The 25,308-nt window shown below is 42.0% G+C and overlaps 2 protein-coding genes across 2 annotated transcripts in view; one reads left to right on the top strand and one right to left on the bottom strand.

Annotated features, from left to right (window-relative positions):
* The window catches only part of TTI1 (TELO2 interacting protein 1), a 45,264-nt gene extending 37,019 nt beyond the window's left edge, over nucleotides 1-8,245 (bottom strand). Inside the window, exon 1 of the mRNA XM_043602398.1 lies at nucleotides 8,150-8,245. The gene's annotated coding sequence lies outside the window, so the exon portion shown is untranslated. The remainder of the gene's footprint in view (nucleotides 1-8,149) is intronic.
* A 19-nt stretch (nucleotides 8,246-8,264) lies between these two features.
* The window catches only part of RPRD1B (regulation of nuclear pre-mRNA domain containing 1B), a 49,447-nt gene continuing 32,403 nt past the window's right edge, over nucleotides 8,265-25,308 (top strand). The window contains 3 exon segments of the mRNA XM_043602399.1: nucleotides 8,265-8,842; nucleotides 14,140-14,269; nucleotides 21,637-21,770. Coding sequence (XP_043458334.1) covers nucleotides 8,692-8,842; nucleotides 14,140-14,269; nucleotides 21,637-21,770 — 415 coding nt within the window. The 5' untranslated portion in view covers nucleotides 8,265-8,691.

Below are 25,308 nucleotides of genomic sequence, written 5' to 3'. Positions count from 1 at the left end.
ACTCCAAAGGCTGCACGCACACTTTCTACTACACCAGCGGTTCCCCCAGTCTGCTTATCGGAATCAAGGGAGAGTGATGTAAGTACAGATTCCCGGGCCCCACACCAGAGCTACTGAATCAGAATCTATATTGGGGCGGAGGAGATGGCAGGTATGCTTCTGAAACTATTTTAAAAGTTTTCAAGGTCAGTCTGATGACCAGCCAGGCATGGGAATCCCGCATTGTATACATTCTACACAAACTCTATCTTCTGAAGAATAAGAACCAGGTGATGAAGGGCTACATGCTCAGTACCTATCTGGCAGTAGTGTGCAAAGTACACTGGGGGACCACTGCTATGGGTTAAAATGACTGGTTTATTCGTGCGTCTCTCCAACTGAATAGTACACTTTTTTAGTTACTTGTGATTTTCCTAGCATCTGATACAGTGTCTGCCAAGCAGGTCCCACTCACTGTTTGTTTAATAAATGAGTAAAAGAGGGGTGCCTGGTGGCTCAGTCGGTTAAGCGTCCAAATCTTGATTGGCTCAGGTCATGATCTCCCAGTTCATGGGGTCAGGCCCTGCGTCAGGGTCTGTGCTTACAGCGTGGAGCCTGCTTGGGATTCTCTGTCTCCCCTCTCTCTGCCCCTCCCCGGCTCATGTGCACTCTCTCTCTCTCTCTCTCTCTCTGTAAAAATAAATAAACATTTTTTTAAAATGAGTAAAAGAAGCTGGATAAACACAAAACCTCCAGCATACCGTGATATTTTGTAGCTTCCTACTTCTTCCTACCCAGAAATGTTTCCTTAGCATATACTATGTGGCACTCACTGTGCTAAGTTCTTGACAAGGAAAGGGAGATACAAAGTTAACTGGAGGGTCTAGCCCTGCAAGGGAGGAGTATACGAGAGAACCCTAAGGCATATACAAAATAGAAGGTGGAGGAGGGGAATCAAGGAGACCTCCCATAAATCCTTCTAGAAATTACTTTAGGCTCATTTTGTTTACCGCTGTCCTCTACAGAATACTTGTGAAACAGTGCCTTGCATTACACTAACACTATGTGCCTATACCTTCTCCTAGACAAGAAGTTCTTTGGTAGGCAGTATATTCTAGAAAAGTGGCTCTTAGCTTAGAAAAGGGTGTACATCAAGAATATATGCTCTTTTCTTTCATCATTGGGGTAGTGTCAGAGGAGGCCTAGTGGATAGTTATGATTTTCACTACAGTCCTGTGATAATGAGGCCACCCCTAGTGCAGTGCACTGGTTACCAAGTAGGGAGTGGAACTCTTACTTCTACTGGACAGTAGTGAGGAGCTCTTCCCCTTGGGTGTCAAAGGAGGCCACGTGAGGAATCTGGACTTCTACTGGCACTTGGCAGTAAGGGGGGGGAGGGGTACCCCTTTCTTCTGGCAGAGTGGTGTCACAAAAAGCCAGCTAAAACAGAAGACTTAAATAAGATCCAGAGTGTCACTCAGAACATAATGCAAAAATGTCCAATCAAAAATCATTCATCATACTAAGAACCAGGAAGATCTCAAACTGAAAGAATAAAGACAATTAATACATTCAACACTGAGATGACAGATGTGAGAATTATCTGACAAAGTTATTACAGCAGCCATGATTAAAATGCTTCAATGAGCAATTCTGAACTTGCTTCAAGCAAACGAAAGAATAGAAAGCCTCAGCAAAGAAATAGAAGATATAAAGAAAAAAATAAATAGCAATTTTAGAACTGAAAAATTCGTAACAAATGAAAAGGTCAGCAGACAAGTTCAAGAACAGAATGGAGGGGGCACAGGGAAGAAACTATGAGCTGTAAAAATGAGTAACAGAAATTACCTAATCTGAACAACTGAAAGAAAATAGACTGAAAAGAGCCTCAGGGACCCATGGACCATAACAAAAGATCTAAGAGTTCCAGAAGAGGAGGTGAAAAAGGGCACAGCTGAGAAACCACTCAAAGAAATAATGGCCGACAACTCCCTCAAATTTGGCAAGAAATATACATCTATATACTCAGGAAGCTTAGTGAACCCCAAATAGGATAAATCCAAAGAAATTTACACTGATTATAATTACATCATAATTTAACTCTGAAAAGGAATGACAAAAGAAATATTGAAAGCAGTCAGAAAAAATGATACCTTGCCTATAGAGAAAAAATAATTGGAATGAAAATGGAGTTCTCATCAGAAACCATGTAAGCCAGAAAGAAGTGGCACAATAACTTTCAGGTGCTGGGAGAAAAAAAAGAAAAAAAAAAAAGAACTATCGAGACAGAATCCTATACTGAGCCAAAATGCCCATCAGGAGTGCAGTGTAAATCGAGACATTCTCAGATGAAAGAAAACTAAAAGAATTTATCACCATCAGGCCTGCTCTAAAAAAAACATAGCTAAAGGAAATTCTTTCAACAGAAAGGACACATTAAAAAAAGGAATACTAGGGGTGCCTGGGTGGCTCAGTTGGTTAAGCATCTGACTTCAGCTCAGGTCATGATCTCACAGTTCATGAATTCGAGCCCCATATGGGACTCTGCTGACAGCTCAAAGCCTGGAGCCTGCTTCAGATTCTATGTCTCCCTCTCTCTCTCTCAAAAATAAATAAACATTAAAAAAAAAAAAAGGGGGGGGCGCCTGGGTGGCGCAGTCGGTTAAGCGTCCGACTTCAGCCAGGTCACGATCTCGCGGTCCGTGAGTTCGAGTCCCGCGTCAGGCTCCGGGCTGACGGCTCGGAGCCTGGAGCCTGTTTCCGATTCTGTGTCTCCCTCTCTCTCTGCCCCTCGCCCGTTCATGCTCTGTCTCTCTCTGTCCCCCCCCCCAAAAAAAAAAAAGGAATACTTGTGTCAAGGAGGAAGAAAGAACATGGTATGTGAAGATATGTATAAATATAATAGGCTTTCCTTATTCTTTTGAGTTTTCTAAATTGTGTTTGATAGTTGAAGCAAAAATTGTAACCCTGTCTGATTTGGATCTAAATGTACGTGTAGAGGAAATATTTACAACAATTATATTATAAATGGGGGAGGGTAAGGAGACATAAAGGGAAGTAAGGCTGCTATCCTTCACTAGTGCTGGTAAAGATAAATTACGTACAATGTGATACCTAGAAGAACCATTAAAATGGTTCCAAAGAGATACACTCAGAAATGCTGTAATAATAAAATGGAATTCCAAAGAATGTTCAAGTAACCTATGAGAAAGCTAGAAAAAGAAAACAGAGAAACAAAAACCAGAACAGAAAACAAAAAATAAAATGGAAGATTAAGCTCTATCATAATAATTATATTAAATATGAAAGGTCTAAGTATACCAATGAAAAAATAAATACAGAATGTCAGAATAGATTACAAAATATGACCTATGTCTATGCTGTCTACAAGAAACTCTCTTCAAATAGAATATAAGTAGGTTGAAAGTAAAAGAACAGATGAAAAGGGATATTATCATGCAAACGTTAATCAAAAGCAAGCAAGAGTGGTTATCTCAACATCAGATAGACATCAGAAAAAAGAAAATTACCAGAGATAGGGAGGGACATTCTATAACCATTAAAGGGGAAACCAATAGAGAAGACAGCAATCTTCACCGGATTCTGTCAAGACATAAATGCTAAATACAAAACAACCACAAAATGTGTGAAGCAAAAACAGAATAAAACTGAAAGGAGAACTATGGGTGGTCACAGACACCACAAGTACAGGTGGTGACGTCAGTGTTCTTCTCTCAAAAACTGATAAAACAAGTAGGAAATCAGCAAGGATAACAGAATTCAAGAACACCTCAACCAACAGGATCTAAGCAACATTTAAAGAACACTACAACCCACAACAGGAGAATACACTTTCAAGTGACCATAGAACAGATACCAAGATGGATCGTATCTTGCACCACGAAACAGAGAATACAGTATGATCCCCAACCACAATGGAATTAAACTAGAAATCTCAGTAACAGAGATAGCAGGAAAATCTCCAAATACCTGGAAACTAAGCAACACATTTCTAATTAATCCATGGATCAAAGAGGAAATCTCAAGGGAAATTTTAAACAGATACATAAAAATGAATGAAAGTAAGGGACGCCTATGTGGCTCAGTTGGTTAAGCAACCAACTCTTGATTTCAGCTCAGGTCACAATCTCGAGGCTGTGAGATCCAGCACGGCATCAGGCTCAGTGCAGAGTCTGTTTGGGATTCTCCCTCTTCCGCTCTCTCTGCCCTTCCTTGCTGGTGTTCTCTCTTTCTCTTTCTCAAAGCAAACTTTAAAAAAAAAAAAAAAAAGAAAGAAATGAAAGTAAAAATACAATGTATCAAAATTTGTGGGCCACAGCTATAGCCATGCTGAGAGGGAAATTTACAGCAGTAAATACATATATTAGAAAAGGGAAAAGGTCCCAAATCAATAATCTAAACTTCCACCTTAAGAACCTTGAAAAAGAGGAGCAAAATAAAACCAAAGAAAGCAGAAGAAAATAATAAAGAGCAGAGCAGAAATCACTGAAATTGAGAACAGAAAATAGAGAAAAATCAATGAAACAACTGGTTCTTTGAAAAGATCAATAAAATCAAGAAACTTCTGGCAAGACTGATGAGAGGGAAAGACAGTCAGAGAGATACCGAAGAAAAAGAAAAGAAATCCTCAGGCCCAGACGGTTTCATTGGAAGCTTCCACCAACCATTTAAGGAATTAACACCAATTGTACACAATCTTCTAGAAAGTGAAGAGGAGGAAATCTTCTCAGCTATTTTATGAAGCCACTATCACCCTGATACCAAAACCCAACAAAGACAATACATAAATAAAAAACCTGCAAATTTCCTCCATGAACACAGATGCAAAAATCCTAAACAAAGTATTAGAAAATACAACTCAGCAGCATGTAAAAACAATTATATACTATGACAAAGTAGGTTTTATTCTAGAGAGGGAAGGCTGACTCAATATTTGGAAATCGATCAGTGCAATTAGCATTAACGGGCTAAAGAAAAAAAAAATCACATGATTATATCCCCCTCGTCGTTCACTTCTAAGTGTTGGAAGTGTTCTAGGACTCAGTCACTGGGCCTATTTCTTTCTCCACTTACTCCCCCTTATGACTCCCACATTTATATCTCCATCTCCATCAGATCTCTCCCTTAAACTCCAGACCTATAAACCCCGCTGCCTACGGAGACACCTCTACTTGGGGAGGCATTTCCACCTGGACACGTACAAACCTAAACTCCTGCTTTCACTGCTCAAACCATCTCTTTCCGCAATTCAGTAAACACAATCTCCCATTTTTACGGCTGCTTAGGAGAAAACCTTTGGCACCACCTAAGCTCATTTTTGTTTTAGATCGCTTATCTAATTTGTCAGCAAGTCCCAGTCTTCCTCTAAAAGACAAAACCCCCAGATTCCTATCTCCAGAATCTGACCCTCTCTCACCACCTACCTGGTCTTCACCTTTCACCTAGGTCATCACAACAGCTGCTGAATTGGTCTTCCCGCTTCGGCCCGTGCACCCTTGCTATTTTCTCCTCAACAGCCACAACGTTCTTCTTTTGTTCAAAAGTGTTCAGTGATCTCTGATGTAATTCAGAGTATTATCCAAATTCCTAACTATTGCTTACAAGTTCCCACGTGATGTGGTCCATGTCATGTGGTCTATGGCTGCTTTTTTGAGCTCATTTCTAGCCTTCTGGTTCGTTATCACTCCGGCCTTACCATCCTCCTTGCTGTTCCTCAAAAATGCCAACAGCGGTCTAACAATTGTACTTGGCTTTCCCTCTGTGTGGAACAACATTCCACATACAGTATATGGCTTGTTCTCTCATTTCTTTCAGGGCTCTGAGCAAATGTCATCCTATCAGGGAGCACTTCTCTGACCCGCATATAAAACAGACTCCTATCCTCCCACAAATCCATTCCTCGCCCTCCTTGATTTTCATTCAAGGTAGATATTGCTTTCTGATTTATTTTATACTCGCATGTTTTTCCAATCTATCTTCCCTTGTAGAAGGTAAGCTTCCTGGGACACAGATCCTGTTTGCTTAAAATAGTGCTTCACCGCTCTGGAAAGCAGTGTGGAGGTTCCTCAGAAAATTAAAAATAGACCTACCCTATGACCCAGCAATAGCACTACTAGGAATTTATCCAAGGGATACAGGAGTACTGATGCATAGGGCCACTTGTACCCCAATGTTCATAGCAGCGCTCTCAACAATAGCCAAATTATGGAAAGAGCCTAAATGTCCATCAACTGATGAATGGATAAAGAAATTGTGGTTTATATACACAATGGAATATTACGTGGCAATGAGAAAAAATGAAATATGGCCTTTTGTAGCAACGTGGATGGAACTGGAGAGTGTGATGCTAAGTGAAATAAGCCATACAGAGAAAGACAGATACCATATGGTTTCACTCTTATGTGGATCCTGAGAAACTTAACAGGAACCCATGGGGGAGGGGAAGGGAAAAAAAAAAAAAAAAAGAGGTTAGAGTGCGAGAGAGCCAAAGCATAAGAGACTGTTAAAAACTGAGAACAAACTGAGGGTTGATGGGGGTGGGAGGGAGGGGAAAGTGGGTGATGGGCATTGAGGAGGGCACCTTTTGGGATGAGCACTGGGTGTTGTATGGGAACCAATTTGTCAATAAATTTCATATAAAAAAATAAATAAAAATAAAATAGTGCTTCATACATAGGTGCTCAACAATTATTTGTTGAAAGATATTTGTTGGAAGAATGAATCACTGGCTCAGGAGTGAAGACTTTGGGACTGGACATCAGATAACCTCGATTTGACTCCTAGCTCTGTCATTTTCCATGTCCAAGTGATATTGGACAGATTACTCACCCCTGTTTCATGTTTTCTCATCTTTGAAATTAGTGGTAATAATCCTCATCCCACAGAACTGTTGTTAAGAATTAAATAAAACCAAGTATGTAATGTGCTTAATACAAAGTGACTTGGTGTAAAAGGGTTCAGTATATGACAGTGCTATTCAATATAGAAACATGGTCTACATTTGGACTCAAAGGCCCTTGGTTACAATTATGACTAGATATTAACTGTATGATTTTAGGCGATTCACCTTTTTTATATTAATTTCCTCAATCAGCTTTAAATAAAGTGGTGGGATGAGAAAATAGGTTAAGAAGCAGTCCTTTCCCTCCAATCTTAGTTATGTAATCTTCGGTAGGCCACCTAACGTCCGTCTGTTTCCTCACCTGCCAAATGAGAATAACATAATAACTACCTTATAGCTTTGCCACGAGGATTAAATGAGTTACCGTGTGAAGTGTCTAACCCCTAGCAACTGCTCACTACGTTGGCTACAATTATGATGATTCTAGTCTAGAAGAGAGTCAAAGCATCTGAACAAAGAACTACAATACGGTGCAGTGACAGCAAAAACAGTCACCAACTAGAAGAATGTTTCTTAACTGGGGTTTGCCCATTACTGGTTAATTCCACACTAATCAGTAAAATGTGAAACTCGGTTATGTCTACAATAACCTGACTCCCTACCACCACCCCCATAGCAGTGAGAAAGACAAATTTCTTCACGGATTTGATAACTGGACTTTAAAACTTTTAAAAAATAGGTAAAGGGGTCAGAGTCTCAAATAGTGCTCTAAAGGAGGTCAATGAAACCACTGACTTCCCTGCCCCCACCCTCAAAAAAAGTTAACATATTACTTAAATTTGAGAAACAATCGAAAGGACCCCCCCACAGGGCCAGGGCAGCATGTAATTTCCCGAACGAAGCCAACAAATTAAGGGCACGAAGGTGTTTTATGATGGTGCTGTCACAGACTGAACGTCAGAACTGGACATTAAAGGGTAGTCCTGGAGGCTTAGTGGGAGCACCCCAGGTAAGAAAAGGGGCGTCACCCTTGAAGAAAGAACAGCAAGAGCCAAGCCGTGAAAAGTGCACGTGGGTGGCTTGGCAGAACCAAAAGGAAGATTTGGGGGGGGGGGGGGGACAGCCAGACATCGGAACGTATACGGAGAAGAGCGCGGCCTGGGGCCCGCCAGGTTAGGGAAAAAGCCGCCCCCGCCCCCCCGCTCCCGTACCCGGTCCTGCTCACTCCGCAGGAGTGCTCCCTCGGGATCCCCCTCCGAGGGCTCCGGGTTGCTGAGCTCCCTCTAGCTCCCGCCACTCTTCCCTTACCTCGTCTTCCAGCCTTTCCCTCACTCTCCCGCCTTCTCGGCCCCGCCGGAAGTGACGTTCTAACTAGCGCGCCGTACAGCGCCAGAAAGGTTCTGCGGGAGCGGGAGAAAGGGTTCCGGTGAGGCTCACTGCGCCTGCGTGCGGCTGCGAGCGGTCAAAGCGCCTTCCGGAGGCCGTAGAACTGCGCCTCTCTCCTCGTCTGTTCCTTTCGAAGTGCCCTAAGCGAACTTCAGAGAGGCCGCCGCCACTGAAAGGGCGTTTTTCTGTAGCCCCGACACCTCTCGGTGCGCAGCTACTCCGGCCCTTGCCCTTTGACCCTGCTCTCACGGCGGGGTGAGAGGTCGGTGGCCATCTTGTGGCGGCGGCGCGGGTGGCTGTTACTGCGGAGACCCATCCCCTCCCCCCTCCTTACCCCTCTGGCCGTCTGTCAGTCAGTAAAGAGCCCCGCAAGCCGTCAGGTGAGACCCCGGCCTCGCGCCGTTGCTCTTCCCGCCGCACTGGGCGGCCCAGGCCGCTCCCTGCAGGGCCTCACTGCCGCCACCATGTCCTCCTTCTCCGAGTCGGCGTTGGAGAAGAAGCTCTCGGAGCTGAGCAACTCTCAACAGAGCGTGCAAACCCTGTCCCTGTGGCTCATACACCACCGCAAGCATGCGGGACCCATCGTCTCTGTGTGGCACCGCGAGCTCCGCAAAGGTAAACACCCCCTCTGTGGCCCCTTGGGACTCCCCTGGATTGTCCTCTCCTCGGCTCACTGCCGAGGCCCCTCTAGCTTCTTAGTGGAGGCTTGCTTTCCAAGCCCCGGCCTCTGATTGCACTTCTGAGGTTGGAGACAGTGTCACTCCCATTTCTCGGAGAAGGACACTGAGGCCGGAGAAGGTTTAAGGTACTTGTCTGAGGTTGCCAGACTCCCCGTTCACCCGGCCCGTTTCCCCTTCGGCTCCTCCTGCCACTTGGGACTATTATTATCTCGACAGCCTCGTAGAAGGTACTGGCCCAAGGCTGTTGTGTGCCAGGCGCTTTGCTGGGCATTTGGAGTAGGAGCCAGAGGATTCTGGAGTAAGACTGCCTAGATCAAGTCCTGGCTTAGCCCCTAATATTGGTTGAATGATATTGGGCTAGTGTCTTCATCTCCCTGTGCTTCTGTTGTCTCATCTGTAAAACAAGGACAAAGATAGCTGCCACTTAGCCTTTATTCTGTGCCAGTCACTACGCTGAGAACTTTACGTATATCCTCGCACTCAGACCCGCTCTGTGAAGTGGGTACAGTTACCCCCATTATAGAGCGGTTAAGAGACCACACTACCTAGACCTTATCTCTCAGGCCTCTCTTCTCATGCATCTTTCATTGATTCTGGACCCTGCTCAGGATCTGACATTCATTCATTGAGCCCAGCCTGTTAAGTGTCAGGCACTGAGCTGGGTGCTGGATAACACGTTGGCCCCAAAGGCCGACTGCCTGGAATTTAGGCCCGATTTTGCCATTCACTGACCCCGGTAGCTTAGCTTCTCTGACCCTCAGTTTCCTTACCTATAAAGTGGGTATGATGAAGACTGATATTTACTGTGCCTTTAATTGTGTGCCAGGTGCAGTACTGGTACCTTCACATACATTGCCATTTTTTAAATTCTCAGCGTTCTCTGGAGTGGGAACTTTGCAGATGAGGAAACACTGAGGCTCAAACAACTGGCTGTGGCAAGGAGTAAACAGTAAACAGGATAGTGCGGATGAACATCTGGCTTGGTGTCAGGCACAGTATAGGCATTTCATAAGCAATGGTGAAATGGGACTGCTAATTACTCCGCGTGAGGCAGGGTCTTTGCCTTCAAGTGCATTCGGCTCGATGGGGAAGGATAGGCACCTTACAGCTGTTACCCTGACGATTCCATAGCAGAAAGCTGAGGCAGTGAACCTTAGAGCAATTGTGGACAGCCTCTGTGTAGTAGGCCCTCCATAGTATAGGAAGTAGCTTCACATGTGCTCCTCCTGTCTGTGAGGTGGAGATCCCACCTACGTGGTTGAGTATTTTCAAGGCCTCAGAACTGGGGAGGCTTAGACTACATCAGGCTGTCAGGCACCAAATTCCAGAATTCTTTCCGGAGACCCAGTTCTAGCCCTCTAGCAGAGACTCCCCTCCCTCCAGATATCATGTGCTGTACTGAGATGGGGGTCCCCTCTGGGCATTTGGGGGCTAGAACCTGGAGCCCCCCCAGATCCTCCTTCTTGTACCCCACTGTGCCATTCAGATACTATTTCCAACATCCGAGATGTGAATCACCTCTACAGGGATCTCGGAGAGGTCGAAGTCCATCCCAGATGTCGCTTTTGTGAAGCCTTCTTGATTCCCCACCTCATCCTGTTTGACTTATGGAAAGTAACCGAGTGCATTCATTTATGAAGCTCCTTTCACCCTAATTTTATATGATCCTAATCTCATGGAACCGACTGTTTTAAGGAGGCTAGCATTATTATCTCCCATTTTACCGATGAGAAGGTAAAGATACTGAGAGATTAAGTGCTTTGTTTAGGGGCATTATAGCTGGGGCATAAGCCTAGAGCCCTCTGATGCCAAAATTCGTGCTTTCAAATACCCGCTGCCTTGGTGCCCATTAAGAAGTGAAGGTGATCATCTGACTCCAGCCAAACCCATAGCACTTTTGTTTATTAGAATTAGTCACTGTATCCCACCCCCTGCCACGTTAATTTAGCATTTATTTCATTCTTACTAGTTCTGGCTTTTTCACTAGATTTGTGTTTTGAGGGAGAAACTAGGCCTTCTTGTTTCTTTGCAACGCTAGTAGGATTTACCATAGTGCCTGTTACAGTTTAAAAATAGGTTAGGAGTTCAGTTGTGGTCTCTGACATCATTTTCATGGTTGAGTAAAGGATCCAAACAGCACTACCTCATACAACTTTCTGTGGGATGTTTTATATCCATGCTGTCCAACAAGGTGGTCACTTGCCACATGTCGCTGTTGAACACTTGAAATGTGTGACTAAGGAACTGAAGTTTTTTTGTGGGTTTTTTTTTTTTTTTTAAATTAAGAAAAATTTTTTAAACGTTTATTCTTTTTTTGGGAGAGAGAGAGCGAGTGAGCGTGAGTGGAGGAGGGGCAGAGGGAGAGGGAGACACAGAATCTGAAGCAGGCTCCAGGCTCCGAGGTGTCCGCACAGAGCCCAGCAGGGAACTTGAACCCGTGAACCATGAGATCATGACCTCAGCTGAAGTCAGACGCTTAACCGACTGAGCCACCCAGGTGCCCCAGGAGCTACAGTTTTAAATAATTGTGTTAGTTACAATTGAAGTATTCAGTAGCTATCTGTGGCTAGTGGCTACCATATTGGATAGTGCCAAGGTAGAGGATGCTCCTCCAAGCATCAGGATCATGAATTGAGCATGCCCCCACACTGAAGTGGAAAAAGATTTTGTGCCCTTGTGTTGAAAATGTCTCTTAGGGGGCGCCTGGGTGGCGCAGTCGGTTAAGCGTCCGACTTCAGCCAGGTCACGATCTCGCGGTCCGGGAGTTCGAGCCCCGCGTCGGGCTCGGGGCTGATGGCTCAGAGCCTGGAGCCTGTTTCCGATTCTGTGTCTCCCTCTCTCTCTGCCCCTCCCCCATTCATGCTCTGTCTCTCTCTGTCCCAAAAATAAATAAACGTTGAAAAAAAATTTTTTTTTAAAAAAAAGAAAATGTCTCTTAGATTCTGGCCCACCTTGAGTCTTTAGAAGTGGACAGTTCAATCGATGGTCAAGTCATTTTCCCTAAGGTATTCACAGACTATCTGTGAGTCACTTCAAAGTATTACAGGATTTAAAGAAATTACTTTGTGTTTTGCTTAAATACTACTTTTATTCTTGATAAAATAATAAGAATTTGATAAAATAATAGGAATTTTGGTAAAATAATAGAAATAATTCTTAATTTATCCCTTTGGGCTCCATTCTAGGTAGAACTTCCCTTTATGAAGAAGTTATATGTAAAATGCTCTTGGACGAATATTTTTTAGTAATGTTTTTGTATGTTGCCTTGAGTGCAGAAAAACAGGCCTTTTTTTCTTAACTGTTTTGGATGTCAAAACCAGCTAAATGTGACATTTTTTTCGTCAGTTAACCATATAAATTTTGCTTAATAACTGTTCTGCTCATTTGGAATGGGCATAGTTAGGCAGTGAAAGGATCTATTTTGTCATATTGGAAAGACATCTGAACAAGTGAGTTGTCTGTCACCTGGGACTAGAGTGGAGGGTGTGTGTGTTCAGGTGCTCTGGGCTTTGTCGTAGCACCTTTACACACGTGCTACTTCTGTTGGCTTCAAGAAGCTGGGTGTGGAGGGATAAAGTTTCATGCTAAATAAATCCTCATTGCAAAGTTTGAGGATGATGAAAATTCATTGGCATTGTAAATAGTGAAAAACTTCGGCTCTCTGGCCTCTTGGGTATCATGTTTGTAGTACTGAAAAATGTATCATGTCTTAATTGTCCAAACTGACATTTTATACAATGGATGCTGAGTTTTTAAACATAAAATACATGGCATTTGTAAAGCTTCACACAGTCAAATTTTCTTTGTTGAAGTTGAATCTGTTAACTCATGGCATTATTAGACTTGGTAGTTTCACTTGTTGCAACATCCCAGAACAAGGTTTGCTTTTAAAAAAAAAAAAAAAAAGAAAAGTCTTTGCCATAACGATACCTTTGTAGCGAGAGTAGAATATTGTAACTGTTGACACTTTTCCATCTGCTTTTGAGTAATAATTAGAATAAAGATACTTCCAGGTTTACGTATTATCATCAGTTAGCCATGTTAAACTAGGTTAGTACCAGAAGGTTAATGTAACTCAGGATACCCATGTTTAATTTTATGAATACATACTTTAAAGATTGTTTTTAACTCGGTTTATTCTTCTGTAGCTATATTTTAAAATGTCACATCTTACGCCTGCTGTGTCAGATTTTATGCATGCTGTGTGCATTTCAAAAGAAACAGGTGGTTTCTGAGAGCAAGTAGAGTAAGACCCAGCTATTTAGGTATGTGAAGGTTATATAAGGCTTGTCTGAGTTTTTCAGGTATTTTAGCATTGGAGAAAACTTAGTGTTTTGGACTGTCTGATTGTGTTCTTATTTATTTCCTTTAAAAGAAAACTGGGACCAAGAATGATAGTGATGTAACTTTACGGTTGAGAAGTTATGTGCATAGAAGCCAGGAAATTCAGTAATGTTCCCCCAAGCAACTGTAACTCAGACACAGTGCATGAGGTTTTTATGGTTTAATATATGATACCATATAGAGTAATAGAAAATGCTACATTTAATATGTATAAGAGAGAAGAAATACAGTTTTTGTGGGAGCCATAATTTTGCGTATCCAGAATTCAGACATCTTTAAGTTTTCAGTAATAATGTAGCATTAATATATATTTGTATTTGAGGTAAATATCCATTGTTGCATCTAGAGATTTCTCTGGATTATAAAGTTGGTATCATTGGCTGATTATTGTTATTGGAACGTCCAAAGAGAAATTCTCACCATAGGAACATAAATTACAAGAATCTGCTTTATAACTGAAACCTAGTTCACCTAGCTCAGTCTTTCATTCTGCAGGATTTGATAATTAATAGTGAATTAGAAATGCTCATCTTTGCAATAAAATAAATGAAAACCTTGATTTTAATATGTCTTCTTGAGAATGTTGACTGCTTCTCCTTTAGGAATTTTCTTTGGATTATCTTTATTTTTACTGTCAATTATTCCTGTTAAAATATCACAGAAATGAAAATGGCCCATTCTTGTTTTGTTTCAAAATTGTATTCTCAAACCTGTTTTGTTAGAGATGTCAAAAAGTTAGTTAAGTTGTTTTTTCAAACATAAAGGAGCCCTGATCTCAGGTAGATAATGCTTATCTTAGTTTCTTTAGGAGTATTTTAGGGCAGAAGAATTGTGGATTGAGCATTTCCTTGGTGTAAGTTAAATTATCTTTTTTTTCCTTTTTTCCAGCCAAATCAAATAGAAAGCTTACTTTTTTGTACTTAGCGAATGATGTCATCCAAAACAGTAAAAGGAAAGGACCTGAATTCACTAGAGAATTTGAATCTGTCCTTGTGGATGCTTTTTCTCATGTTGCCAGGTATGTTGTCTGGTTTTTCTGTTTGTTTTGTTTGGTATTTAAATGCATTACCCTTTCCTCTTTATTGTTCTTTCCTTTTCTGGGATAACCTTTGTAAATTGACAACTTCATATTTTACAGGGATGTGCTTTACAGTGTTGCAGAGGCCAAATTATAATTTTATGTTTTGTTGCACCCTTAAGAACTATTTCAGACATGTAAACATTTTGATGCATTGAAGAGATTGAGTCTAGCACTTGTAGAACATTTTTTACCCTAAATATATTCATTTATTGAACTCATTTCTTGAATATGGTGTTTTCCTTGGTTTGACTAAGTTGTCTCATTAGTTTATGGTCAGAAAACAAAGCTAAAGAGTATGTGGAAACTTTCCAGTAACAAAACCTTAATAGCAAGATATTAGTTGCTTATGCCTTCATTTTTCCTCCCTTTCCTTCTTCTAGATGTCTAGAGGTCTAGTTTACTAAAAATAGTAGTCATTACTATAACAATAGAGATAATTATTAGTGTGAAAAGTAGATATTTGCTCTGGCTATATCATATTAAATCTTTTCTGTTTGTTTTGTGAACGAGAGGACTAGAGCATAGAGCACACGTGTAGCTAATATCACAGAAAATACATTTGATTAGAACTTTTATAAATCATTTTTAGTTATTTAAAAACAAACTGCTTCCTGTAGACCCAAGTTGGGTGCCCAGGAGGAGCAAAGAAAAACTATTTTTCACTAGAATAGTAGCAGACGTATAAAAAAAAAAATCTTTGCGAAAGGAAATTGGGAAGACCAAAAAGGAGACCGACTGGTTAAACAAAATTGTTGTAGATCTAAAGTGTAAGTGAAAGGCCTTAAATGTGTAAATGGCTCCAGCATTTCAGGAAAGATTTGACAGGTTTGAAGGAATAAAATGAGAAATCCAAAAGAAACAAATGACAGCTAGTTTTCTAGAGGTGGGAAAAAGATTTTTGTTTGCCAGCTCCGTGGCTGGCTCTTTCTTTTAAGGAACATGGGCACTGAAGAAGCAGAATGTGTTTACAATCTTGAAACAATCCTGAATCCTTGTAACAGAGTAAACTTAGAAAAGACTGCCAGAAAACCTATCTGAGATAGGAGCCAGGCATTTTCTTGTTTCGAGGAGATGTAGTTCAGTTTCTTAGGCTGTAGCTCTACCTCCAGCACTGTCTGAGTGACCTTGGATGTGTTACCTAGCTTTTGGAGCCCAAGTTTCCTAACTGATTAGAAAGGGCCAACAGCACCTATCTCCCTGAAGTTGTTGTGGGGCTGAAGTACACCAGTCTGTTCGAAAGTATGTAGTCTGATGCCCGGTCCCCAGTCTTTGTTCATTCGTGGGTATATGTTAAATTAGAAACTATGTGACAAGAAGGACCGTTTGTTTTTTATTTGCTGTATCCTGGGCACCTGGGGAACAGTCTGGCACAGAGCTGCCAGGTTGCATAGTTTTAGGGAATACCATTTATGTAGCCTTGATGGGATTGGTGTCCCGGAGTTGGGCAACATTGTGGTCTGCCCTGGTACAGTGAGGATTCAGTAAATCTTTGTTGAATGAATTAATTAGGGTATAGGAAATTGACTAAAATAATTTCCTATAAGGATAGTAAACATAACATTTTTATTTAAAAATGTCTTGGCAGATTCTGTGGCATTATGCAGAAAGTAAACCTGGTCCTTTTTTTTTTTTTTCTTTTCCCTTTCCTTTCCTTTTTCTTCCTTTTTTTTTTTTTTTTTTTTTTTTTTTTTTTTGCATTCTTCTAGTGTAACGTCCTTCTTGGGTATTAGGTTCAGGGTCCCCATGTTTCCAAGCCCCTTCCACCATTTTTGGAACAGAAAAGTCAGCTACTCCACTTCAATCCTGACATGCCTTACCTGTAGTAAGAAGTACTCGGTCTGGTTTTCCGTGCCCAGTTGATGAACATTAATATCGACCAAAATTGATTAAAAGAATCTCTTTATGGTAATTTCCTACTTCTTCCCTCCACCCCCTCAGCACCCCCTGCCCCCCCCCCCCCCAAACCCTCAAAACCAAACCTCTCAAGTCAGAGGAAGCTACCAAGCTCCTAGGTTAGATTTAATTTGAATAGTAGTTTAATTAGCTAGACTTTGAACTTTTTTCCTCAATGCCTTCTTATTGTCTTCTCAGTTTGGAGATAGCTGTGCACTTTGTTTTTCATTCAACATATATTGGAGTGCCTTCTGTGTGCCAAGTACCGATGCAGACACTAGAGAAGCCGCAGTGAACAAGGCAGGCAAAGGACAAATAAATGAACAAGATGCTTTCAGAGAGTGATGATATGGACATAATGAGATAGAATGACATTCTGGAGTGGGATCCCTTCTAGTGTGTTCATGGAAGAGCTCTCTAAGGAAATGGGATTTGAGGTAATCATCCATGAAGTAGGAGCAAACAGCTGCTAAAAAGAACCTAAGGTAGGAGTAATCTTGGCGTGTTAAGAGGATCAGGATGAAGGCCAGTGTGGTTAGAGCAACTGCGTTGAGAAAGGGAAAAGTGGCACCCAGATAAGATCAGAGGGGCAGGCAGGTTCCCGTCACGTAAGTCTTGTAAGCCTTGGGAGAGAGGATTTTGTTCTGATGGGATGTCAGTGACAGAGTCTTAAGCAGGAGAATGATGTATTCCATCACATTGTTAAGAGGTCTCTCTGGTTTGGTGTAGAGAATGGGTTATAAAGGCCAAGGGAGGGGCAGGGATGTGAGGATGAAGGATATTGCTCTACTACAGGCTAGAGGTGACAATGGCTAGGACTCAGAAGCAGTGAGAAGATAGTAATAGCTTCTAGTTTATCCAGTGTTTACTTTGTGGATGTATTTGACTGTCCCCCCCCCCCCCCCCCCCCCGTAAAAACTGATAGGATTTGTGGGAGCTGGTAGTAAAGGAAAAGAGAAATCCGATTATTTCTAGGTTTTTGACATGGCTAAGTAGATGGCTGATGGTGCTGTTTACTGAGATGGAGTTTGGGGCAAAGATATGGTAGAGGAAGTCAGAAGGTTTGTTTTGGCCATGTTAAGTTTGAGATGGCTAGTAGATATTCCAAGGAGTGATGCCAGATAGGCAGATGGATGAAATAGTCTGAAGCTGAGGAGGAAATTAACTTCTGGAGACATAAACTTGAGGTTATCACCATATACATATTTATTTACTGTTGTGTCATGGATCCCCACGGATACTCCAGGATTGGAGACTTGCTAGGAGGACTCGTAGCACTCCGCGTATAGTCTTGCTTACAGCTGTGATTTATTACATTGGAAGTATACAAAGCAAAGTCAGCAAAGGAAAAGGTGCATGGGACACAGTCCAGGGGAAACCAGGTATAAGCTTCCAAGAGTCCTCTCACAGCGGGGTCACACAAAACATACTGAATTCCTCCATCTTTGAATTGCCACAACACGTGTCAAGTGTTGTGTACCTGGGAAGCTCATTAGAGACTCAGCGCCCAGGGTTTTTATTGGCGTTAGCCACAGATACTCTCTGCCAAAATTCCAGACTCCCAGAAAGAAAGCAGGTATTCAGCATAAATTACATTGTTTGCACAAACAGTTTAGGCACAGTAAACTACCCTGATTATCAGTTAGGAAATTGCAAGAACGCTCCAGAAACCCAAGTTTCCAGGTGACAGCCAAGGGCCAGCCTGGTGAGCAGGCCTTTTCTAAGGGTAACGGTCTCAGGCTTGCTATGCTAATTCTTTTCTGAGCAATTGGCAGTGGAACATTTCTGCTCCAGTTTCACATGAGGCTCTGTTGGAAGTGCTGAGGATATTTAGAAAGAATTCCTGCCTTTAGTAGGCCTATTACAGTGCTACTGTGCCTGGCACAAGACAGGAACACACAGATTATGGTGAGTATACCAAGGAAGTGCCAGAAGAAGAAAAGGCCCCAAGCTGACTTGGCAAGGCCTCAGCTGACATTTCAAGCAACAGTTCTGTGTATAATACACAGTTTGCACTTTTCAGATCAGTTTTGCGGTGATTGGATTTATAATCGGAATTGAAATGCATACTAATTTGTGTTTAACATAAGTTGTATATGTATTTAGTAATGATTTTCCACTTATTCATTGATTAATGGCCAGGACTTTTTGGTGTCTTTTTCACTTAAAGATTTCTCAGTTTAGAATGGAGTTAGTGCAACCTGGAAAGATAGTTCTGTCTGATATCAAACTACTTTATTGCTTTAGTTGTACCTCATTCCAAGTGCTAACGGGATTTCCAGTTCACTTGAGCTGCTTACGGCAAAACCTCATGAGTAAAAAGATTTCTTGACTGTTGTATCTGTAGCTTTGAAACTTAGCGGGCAGAATCTTCATTTACTACATTGCTTCAGGAATTAGCCTATCCTGGTTAATTACATTCACCAGTTTAACTAGAGCCCCCTTTTGGCTTTCGCCTTTAGTGGTAAAAGCCTTTTAAAAATGACTTGGTTATTACAGGTTTGTGTATCAGTTTCCATTGCATATAGTGACGTGGTCGAAGCTGGACTGCGAGTCATTCTTAGTCTAAATGGAGTCCCAAATATTTAGTCTGCGTTGTGATCCCCTGGCTCCTTAACTAAATCCTTGATAAGAATTTGTCACGATAGGTTTCTCTTTTAAGTGAACAGAGAATTTGCAGAGAACAGATTGTGTGTTAAAATTATCAACCAGTTAAGTTCTGATTAGTTGTGATTTGGTTATACTAGTTATTTTATTTTCTAAACCATACACTTGACCTCATCAGTGATTTCTCATTGCCTTCAGGATAAAGGCCACATACTTAATATGACATTCGGGGCCCTCGTAATCTAATTCCACTCTCTCCCTCCAGATTCTTCTGCTCCTTATATACTTAAGTCATCTTATATATTACCCACAACTTCTCCCTCTTCACCTTGTTCTGCTTTCAAGGAGATGGCATGAGCAAAGGCACGTGGGCAAGAGGGAGCAAGTTCTGAATAGAAGATACGTATGGTTGAGTGCTGCTAGAATGCGAAGCCCACGTTGGGGTCTGGAAAGGGAAGGGGCCGGTGGGTCAGGCCCTGGGCCTTGTTCTTTGTATTCCAAGCACAGTATTTCCTAAACCTCATTGAAGGCCCAGAGGAGTTGTTTAGCTGGTGTCTGACCCAGTTGGTTTGTTTTGGGGAAAATGGCTGCTGAAAGGTAACTATTTGTATGGCCTACTGAAATCTATCTAAAAATTTTCAAAAAAAAAAGATTACAATTAGATATTGTGCCTGTTCTAGGGTGGGTAGCAGCGGGGGTCTGAGAAGACAAATCGCTTGGCCCTGTGGAAGTTACATCCAAATGGACAGAATATAAACAAGTCAGCTATATAGCTTGTCAGAAGCCAAGTTAATGGAGTAGGGAGAATAATTATTTTTAACTTTTTATGTTTATTCATTTTTTGAGAGAGAAACCGAGCATGAGTGGGGGAGGGGCAGAGAGAGCGGGAGACGCAGCATCCGAAGCAGCCTCCAGGCTCCGAGCTGTCAGCACAGAGCCTGACCCTGGGCTCCAGCCCACGAATCGTAAGATCATGACCTGAGCCCAAAGTTGGACGCTTAACCGACTGAGCCACCCAGGTGCTCCGGGAGCATGATTTTTAAATAGGGAGATTAGGAAAGGATACCTGAGCCATGCCACCATGGAGGGAAATGGGGTTCCAGGCAAAGTGAACTTTAAGTGCAAAAGCCCTGAGGCGACAAGAATGCCGGGGTAGCTGTTGGCGGGCGAAGGAGGGAGAGAGAGTAGGTGAGGTCAGAGAAATAATAAGCTCTGCTGAGACTGGCTTTGTAGGCTTTTTAAGAACTTTCGGTTTTATTCTGAGGGAAAAACCATTGGCAGTTTTGAGCAAAAGAGTGACATAATCTGCTCTGAGGCCAGAGCTAGAAGTTTTAAAGCTTGAGGTGAGCTTGTAGGAGGACAAGCGTGGGAGCAGGGAGACCAGTCATCGGGCCAGAGATGATAGTGGCTTGGGCCAGGTGGACAGCAGAGGAAGAAGTGAGAAGTCATTGGTTTCCAGAAGTATGCTGAAGGCGGAAGAAAAGTGTTTTTATCACAAATAGCAGCTAATTAGGTCTTATCTCTAAGTTTTATAAACTGTCATTGAAAATTGTTTCCTTTTTTCCCCCTTTCACTTCACCTCTGACTAAAAAAAAAAGTTTGAGCAAAAACAATTTTGTAAGAACCCTGACGTAGTACTTTGGCCCTGATTCAGTGAAATTTGCCACTAATATTTCATAAATAATGCATTCTGACCAGATCAAGCTGAGCCCTCATGTTACGTTGACTGTGAACATAAGTTTTAGAAGAGTGCTGTCGGGGCTGAGGGTGGATGAAGTTCCCATCTCTGTTGAATTCCGTATGATTTCTTCTTGAAGTTCATGTTAAAGACACTGGCTTAGAAACTAAGATGTCAGCTTATCCCTTCTTGTTGAAAGTCACTCAGGGTAAGATCACTGACATCCAGACAGCTTCACCAACCAGAACAATTCATAGTAACACTGTGGATGGTGAGGAATTTGTTTTCCTTTCAGAAAGTCTTCCCATTCTCTGACATTTTCTGGTAAGCAGCTGTTGCACGCGGAGTGCTAGTTACAGTCATCTCGCGGGCAGGGTGTGAGTTACAGTTATCTCTTTGAAAATACTGTTTCAAGAGTGTAATACATCAGAAAAAAAACTGTGCAGCTTCTTTCAGACATAAATTACAGAGGGCTATATTCTCAGTGTGTTCTAAGATTATCCATTAGACACCTTTGTGTGAATGAGGACTATGACCTGACCCAGAATTAAAATAAGTATGAAGTAGTTCATTTAAGTGGAGATCGGTCTTGGCATATACGTGTGTATGATTCTATTTATACATATAGAGGTGTTGCTGTGTTAGCTTTGATGAGTGGTGGTGAATTTATTCCCCATTGTAAATGTTTTATTTTTTTAAATCATTTTTTCTCTATCCTTTAAGGTTTTGACCCTTTAGGTTTGTTTTCCAGCAGAATGTCTGGCACTACGTTTCTATTAATATCTTCCTGAAAAGCAAGTGGTCACAATTGAAATGATCAATTTTTGATAATTGTCTGTAAAAACCCGCTATTGGCTTGTTGCCCTATTTACCCCATCTTTAAAAGGAGGTCAAGGACACAGATTACTTCTATAACATAATCCCTCTGTCTTTTCTGTGCACCAAGGAAGAATGTAGTTCTGGTCAAATTTTGGGTATCTGTTCATCACGATATGTATCTCACTTGTCCTTCTGTTTTTAAATATGCCAATCATTTAGTCAGTTTTTGTTGTTTTTAAAGTAGATCTGACCTAATAAAAGCAAAACATCTTAAGCTTATATATATCTTTTCGTCTTTTCTGGGCAGAGAGGCAGATGAAGGCTGTAAAAAACCTTTAGAAAGATTGCTGAACATCTGGCAAGAAAGAAGTGTGTATGGCGGCGAGTTCATACAGCAGCTGAAGCTGTCTATGGAGGACTCCAAGAGCCCTCCCCCCAAAGGTAGAAACATCACCACATGTTTACAGCTCTTGGTCTTTGCCTACTTTCGAATCCCATATGAAAAGCTGCAGTGGGGGTTGCTGTGAACCACCAGCGATTGTATGATTCTTCAGAGAGATGCTCGTAAATGATGGTGAGAATTTATGTAGTGCTTGCAGCGTGTAAGCCTGGTTCTAGTATTCATGCTATTCATCATCTCACACCCTTAACTTTGCCGTGTATCCTCCTTGGCTCTCTCCTGCCTTGCAGAGACTTTTCCTCGCACAAGGGAAAGGAAAACAATGTTGTTTAGTTGTGGGGAACTGGGAAACTCCCCGGACTGAGGTTTTGTCCTAGCCCTGCCACTGACCCCTACAGGGTCTGATATGTCCCTTGGCCCTCTCAGAACTTGGCTTCATTAAATATTGGTGTGGTTTGGAGACATACTTTTGATGTTTGTCAGTTTGCAGCCTACAGTTGACTTTGGTCTTCACTGAACCCAGGATACCCTCCAGAAGTGTGTACACATAAGTGTGTGAACCTCACACACTCTTAAGAGCTTACGTTAAAGAGGAGTAACATCAAACATTATGTGGTTCTTGGGTTTGTGGTTAGTTGCGGTTTAATTTGAAATGGCACGGCATGTTTCTGGGCTACAGACCTGAGCTGACTGTACATGAACTCATCACCTGGAGGAATAAGTCTAAGGGCTAACGTAATACTTAGGACCCTTTATAGTCTGAAATTAGTTTACTTTCCCAGATTCTGCTGCCATTGCCTCACACACACCATAGTCTTTGGCCATACCCATTTCCCTTCTGGATGTTCTCTTGGTACCTCTTCCTTTGCGTCTGGTGTTACCCCTGCCTGAAATGTCCCCTGTCCCTTTCACTGTGCGGTGAACTCATTCTTCAAGAATGCTATTCTCATTTTGACATCTTCCCTACCTTGTCTGGGCACATGTAACCATTCCCTCCATGTTCCTCCGGTACTTTGTACATGCCTCTGCTGTGGCCTTTAACCGTGGTTAGTTGACGTGTCAATATCATCCATTCAGCCCCCCCTTTTATCGTATACCTTTTATGATCTCTCCCAGGTCTGAGTTTCTATGCATTTCAAGGTAGAACAACTTTCCTGTAAAACTACCAAGTTAGAGGCTTTGTGAGAATGACATAAGTGCTTTCAGACTGCAGGTCGTTGTTGTTTTACTTAAAGGTGATGGAAAACAATTTTGAGGTCACTCTGGTGGAAGCTTCTGAAAAGTAGGGTATTTCCTACTTTGGATTCTGGTAGTGTTTGTATCGTGTCTTTTGGAGGTGTTCTGCACAGCGTTGGGGAATTACTCAGCATTCTTTACTCTTAAATTTCCTTGGTAAGCAGTGCTGAGTTTTTAGAACACCTTTGGGCAAGGAGGAGAGCTCTGCGAGACAACGTTGGAAACTAAGAGTTGAGTTTCAATTCAACAAGCATTTGCCAGACATGTGCTTTGAGTAAACGTCTATGCTAGATGCTATAGGACTGAGCAGAGGAGCGAGAAATAGTTTTGTGCTCAGGGAGCAGCCAGGCGAATTGGCGAGTTTATGGTAGTGGTACATTTGAAAACCGCTCCTTTGGGTCTCTGATTTCTTTGAGCATCTAGATGTTAACAGCGGTCGAAGCAGTACTCTGTGTGGAGGACAGTGCTGATCTGAAGGTAATTTCTCTTTCTCTGTGCTATAAACATGGAAGCACACAGCTAAAGGTTCCAACATATGTGTTAGGTCTTGTGTTGTCTTTGGACCTGAGTTACCAAAATATTTTACCTCAGTCCCTTCAAAATATTGATAAGTCCTCCAGAAGTTTATTTCAGAATTCAAATTGTCCTTTTATATTTTCAGCTTTGATTCATGATATTTCTTTGTCTTGAGACAATTCTAGAGTTTACCTTTGAAATAAAAATTTTCCTGTGGAACCTTGACAGTGGAGAATAAATGAGCTTAGGAATTTTGTTTTAGAACTGGAAGTTTCTTGGGTTTATACAACCGTCTCCCCAGGTGTTCTAAAGTTGTCTCTCTGTTCGTGGGAATACTCAAGCTGTCGCTCGACTATGTGGAATTTCATTTACTTAAGTCACACGTGAATCACACAGTATCCTACAGTTGTAGAAGGATTTAGAAAAGAAATTGGTAAGTGGAAAATTCATGTTTAGGTCTATACGACTTTAAAGCCTGTTCTCTTAAAACACATGGATTCAGTAGACTTAAATTAGGATATGAGTTTATTATGAGTACGTCACCCAACTTTTCCTGGACCTTAGTATAGTTAATTTAGCTCTTCAGAGCAAGGATTTGAAACCAGACTTCCAGAGTATGGATCCCAGCTCTGTTACTTCCGACCTCTGTGACCTTGTGCGTAGCATTTGACTTCTTGAGCTTTGGGTTCTTCACTGTACCATGTGTCTGTTGGTATTAATACCCCATAGTGTTGTTGTGAGGGTCATTTGAGATAACAGAGGTAAGATGTTATTAACAAAGTGGCGATATGACTTTTATTTGATTGAGGTTTTAATATCTAATGTTCTAAGTTTCTCAGTATGAGCCAGTGGCAAACACAGGAAGAGGCTTAGTATTTTCAGTCCCCCAGATTTAGTGCAAGACTAGAAGGCATAGTGGTTAAGAGCACGAGCTCCAGGCCCAGCGTCCCCAGGTGTTCAGGTCTGGACCTGGGCACTTAGTTCCATTAGACGGTACTGATGAGTGCTTTCAGGATGGTACCTCCAGCAGCAGACCTTTGCTTCGGATCTTTCTGTGAGTAAAGTTTGATTGCTTCTTTTAAAAGTTGCCTTTATTTTGCAGGGAGAGAACAAAGAATGAGGGAGCTGTTGTAAACGTTATTTCCTGATTCTTTTTCATTCTAAAAGTAACATCAGATCTGTGGGTTTGGGGTTTTTTCTGCTTGTTTTTTTTTTTTTTTTTTTAATTTTTTTTTTCAACGTTTATTTATTTTTTGGGGGACAGAGAGAGACAGAGCATGAATGGGGGAGGGGCAGAGAGAGAGGGAGACACAGAATCGGAAACAGGCTCCAGGCTCCGAGCCATCAGCCCAGAGCCTGACGCAGGGCTCGAACTCACGGACTGCGAGATCGTGACCTGGCTGAAGTCGGACGCTTAACCGACTGCGCCACCCAGGTGCCCCTTCTGCTTGTTTTTTAATCCCAGAAAGTTTCAGGTGGATTGTCTGGAAGACCTAGCTTTACAGGTAGATGACTGCATTTCGTAAAATGATTTGGGGGCTTTCAGGCTTTTTGCCTTAAAATTAATTTCATAGTCTGCTATAGTGCGTGAAATTCTATCACAATCAGGTCTCCAAGAGACACATGATAAATGCTTAGGTAACCAGGATTACTTGAATGTTAGCCAAGTACAAGGCCCCTAGAGACACAGGGACAGGTTGGAGAATAGAATAGACGGTATACGATATGAGGACAGGCAGATTGGAGCCACCCGTCGTGTTTGCCCTGCCTGTAACAGAGTGGTTGAATAAGTCAGAAATGAAGTGTAAATACTATGGTCGGAAGCTG

The sequence above is a fragment of the Prionailurus bengalensis genome, chromosome A3 (genome assembly GCF_016509475.1).
Source record: "Prionailurus bengalensis isolate Pbe53 chromosome A3, Fcat_Pben_1.1_paternal_pri, whole genome shotgun sequence".
Classification (NCBI taxonomy): domain Eukaryota; kingdom Metazoa; phylum Chordata; class Mammalia; order Carnivora; family Felidae; genus Prionailurus; species Prionailurus bengalensis.
Note: the sequence above shows the minus strand (reverse complement) of the source record. Positions and strands in the feature narration are given on the sequence as shown.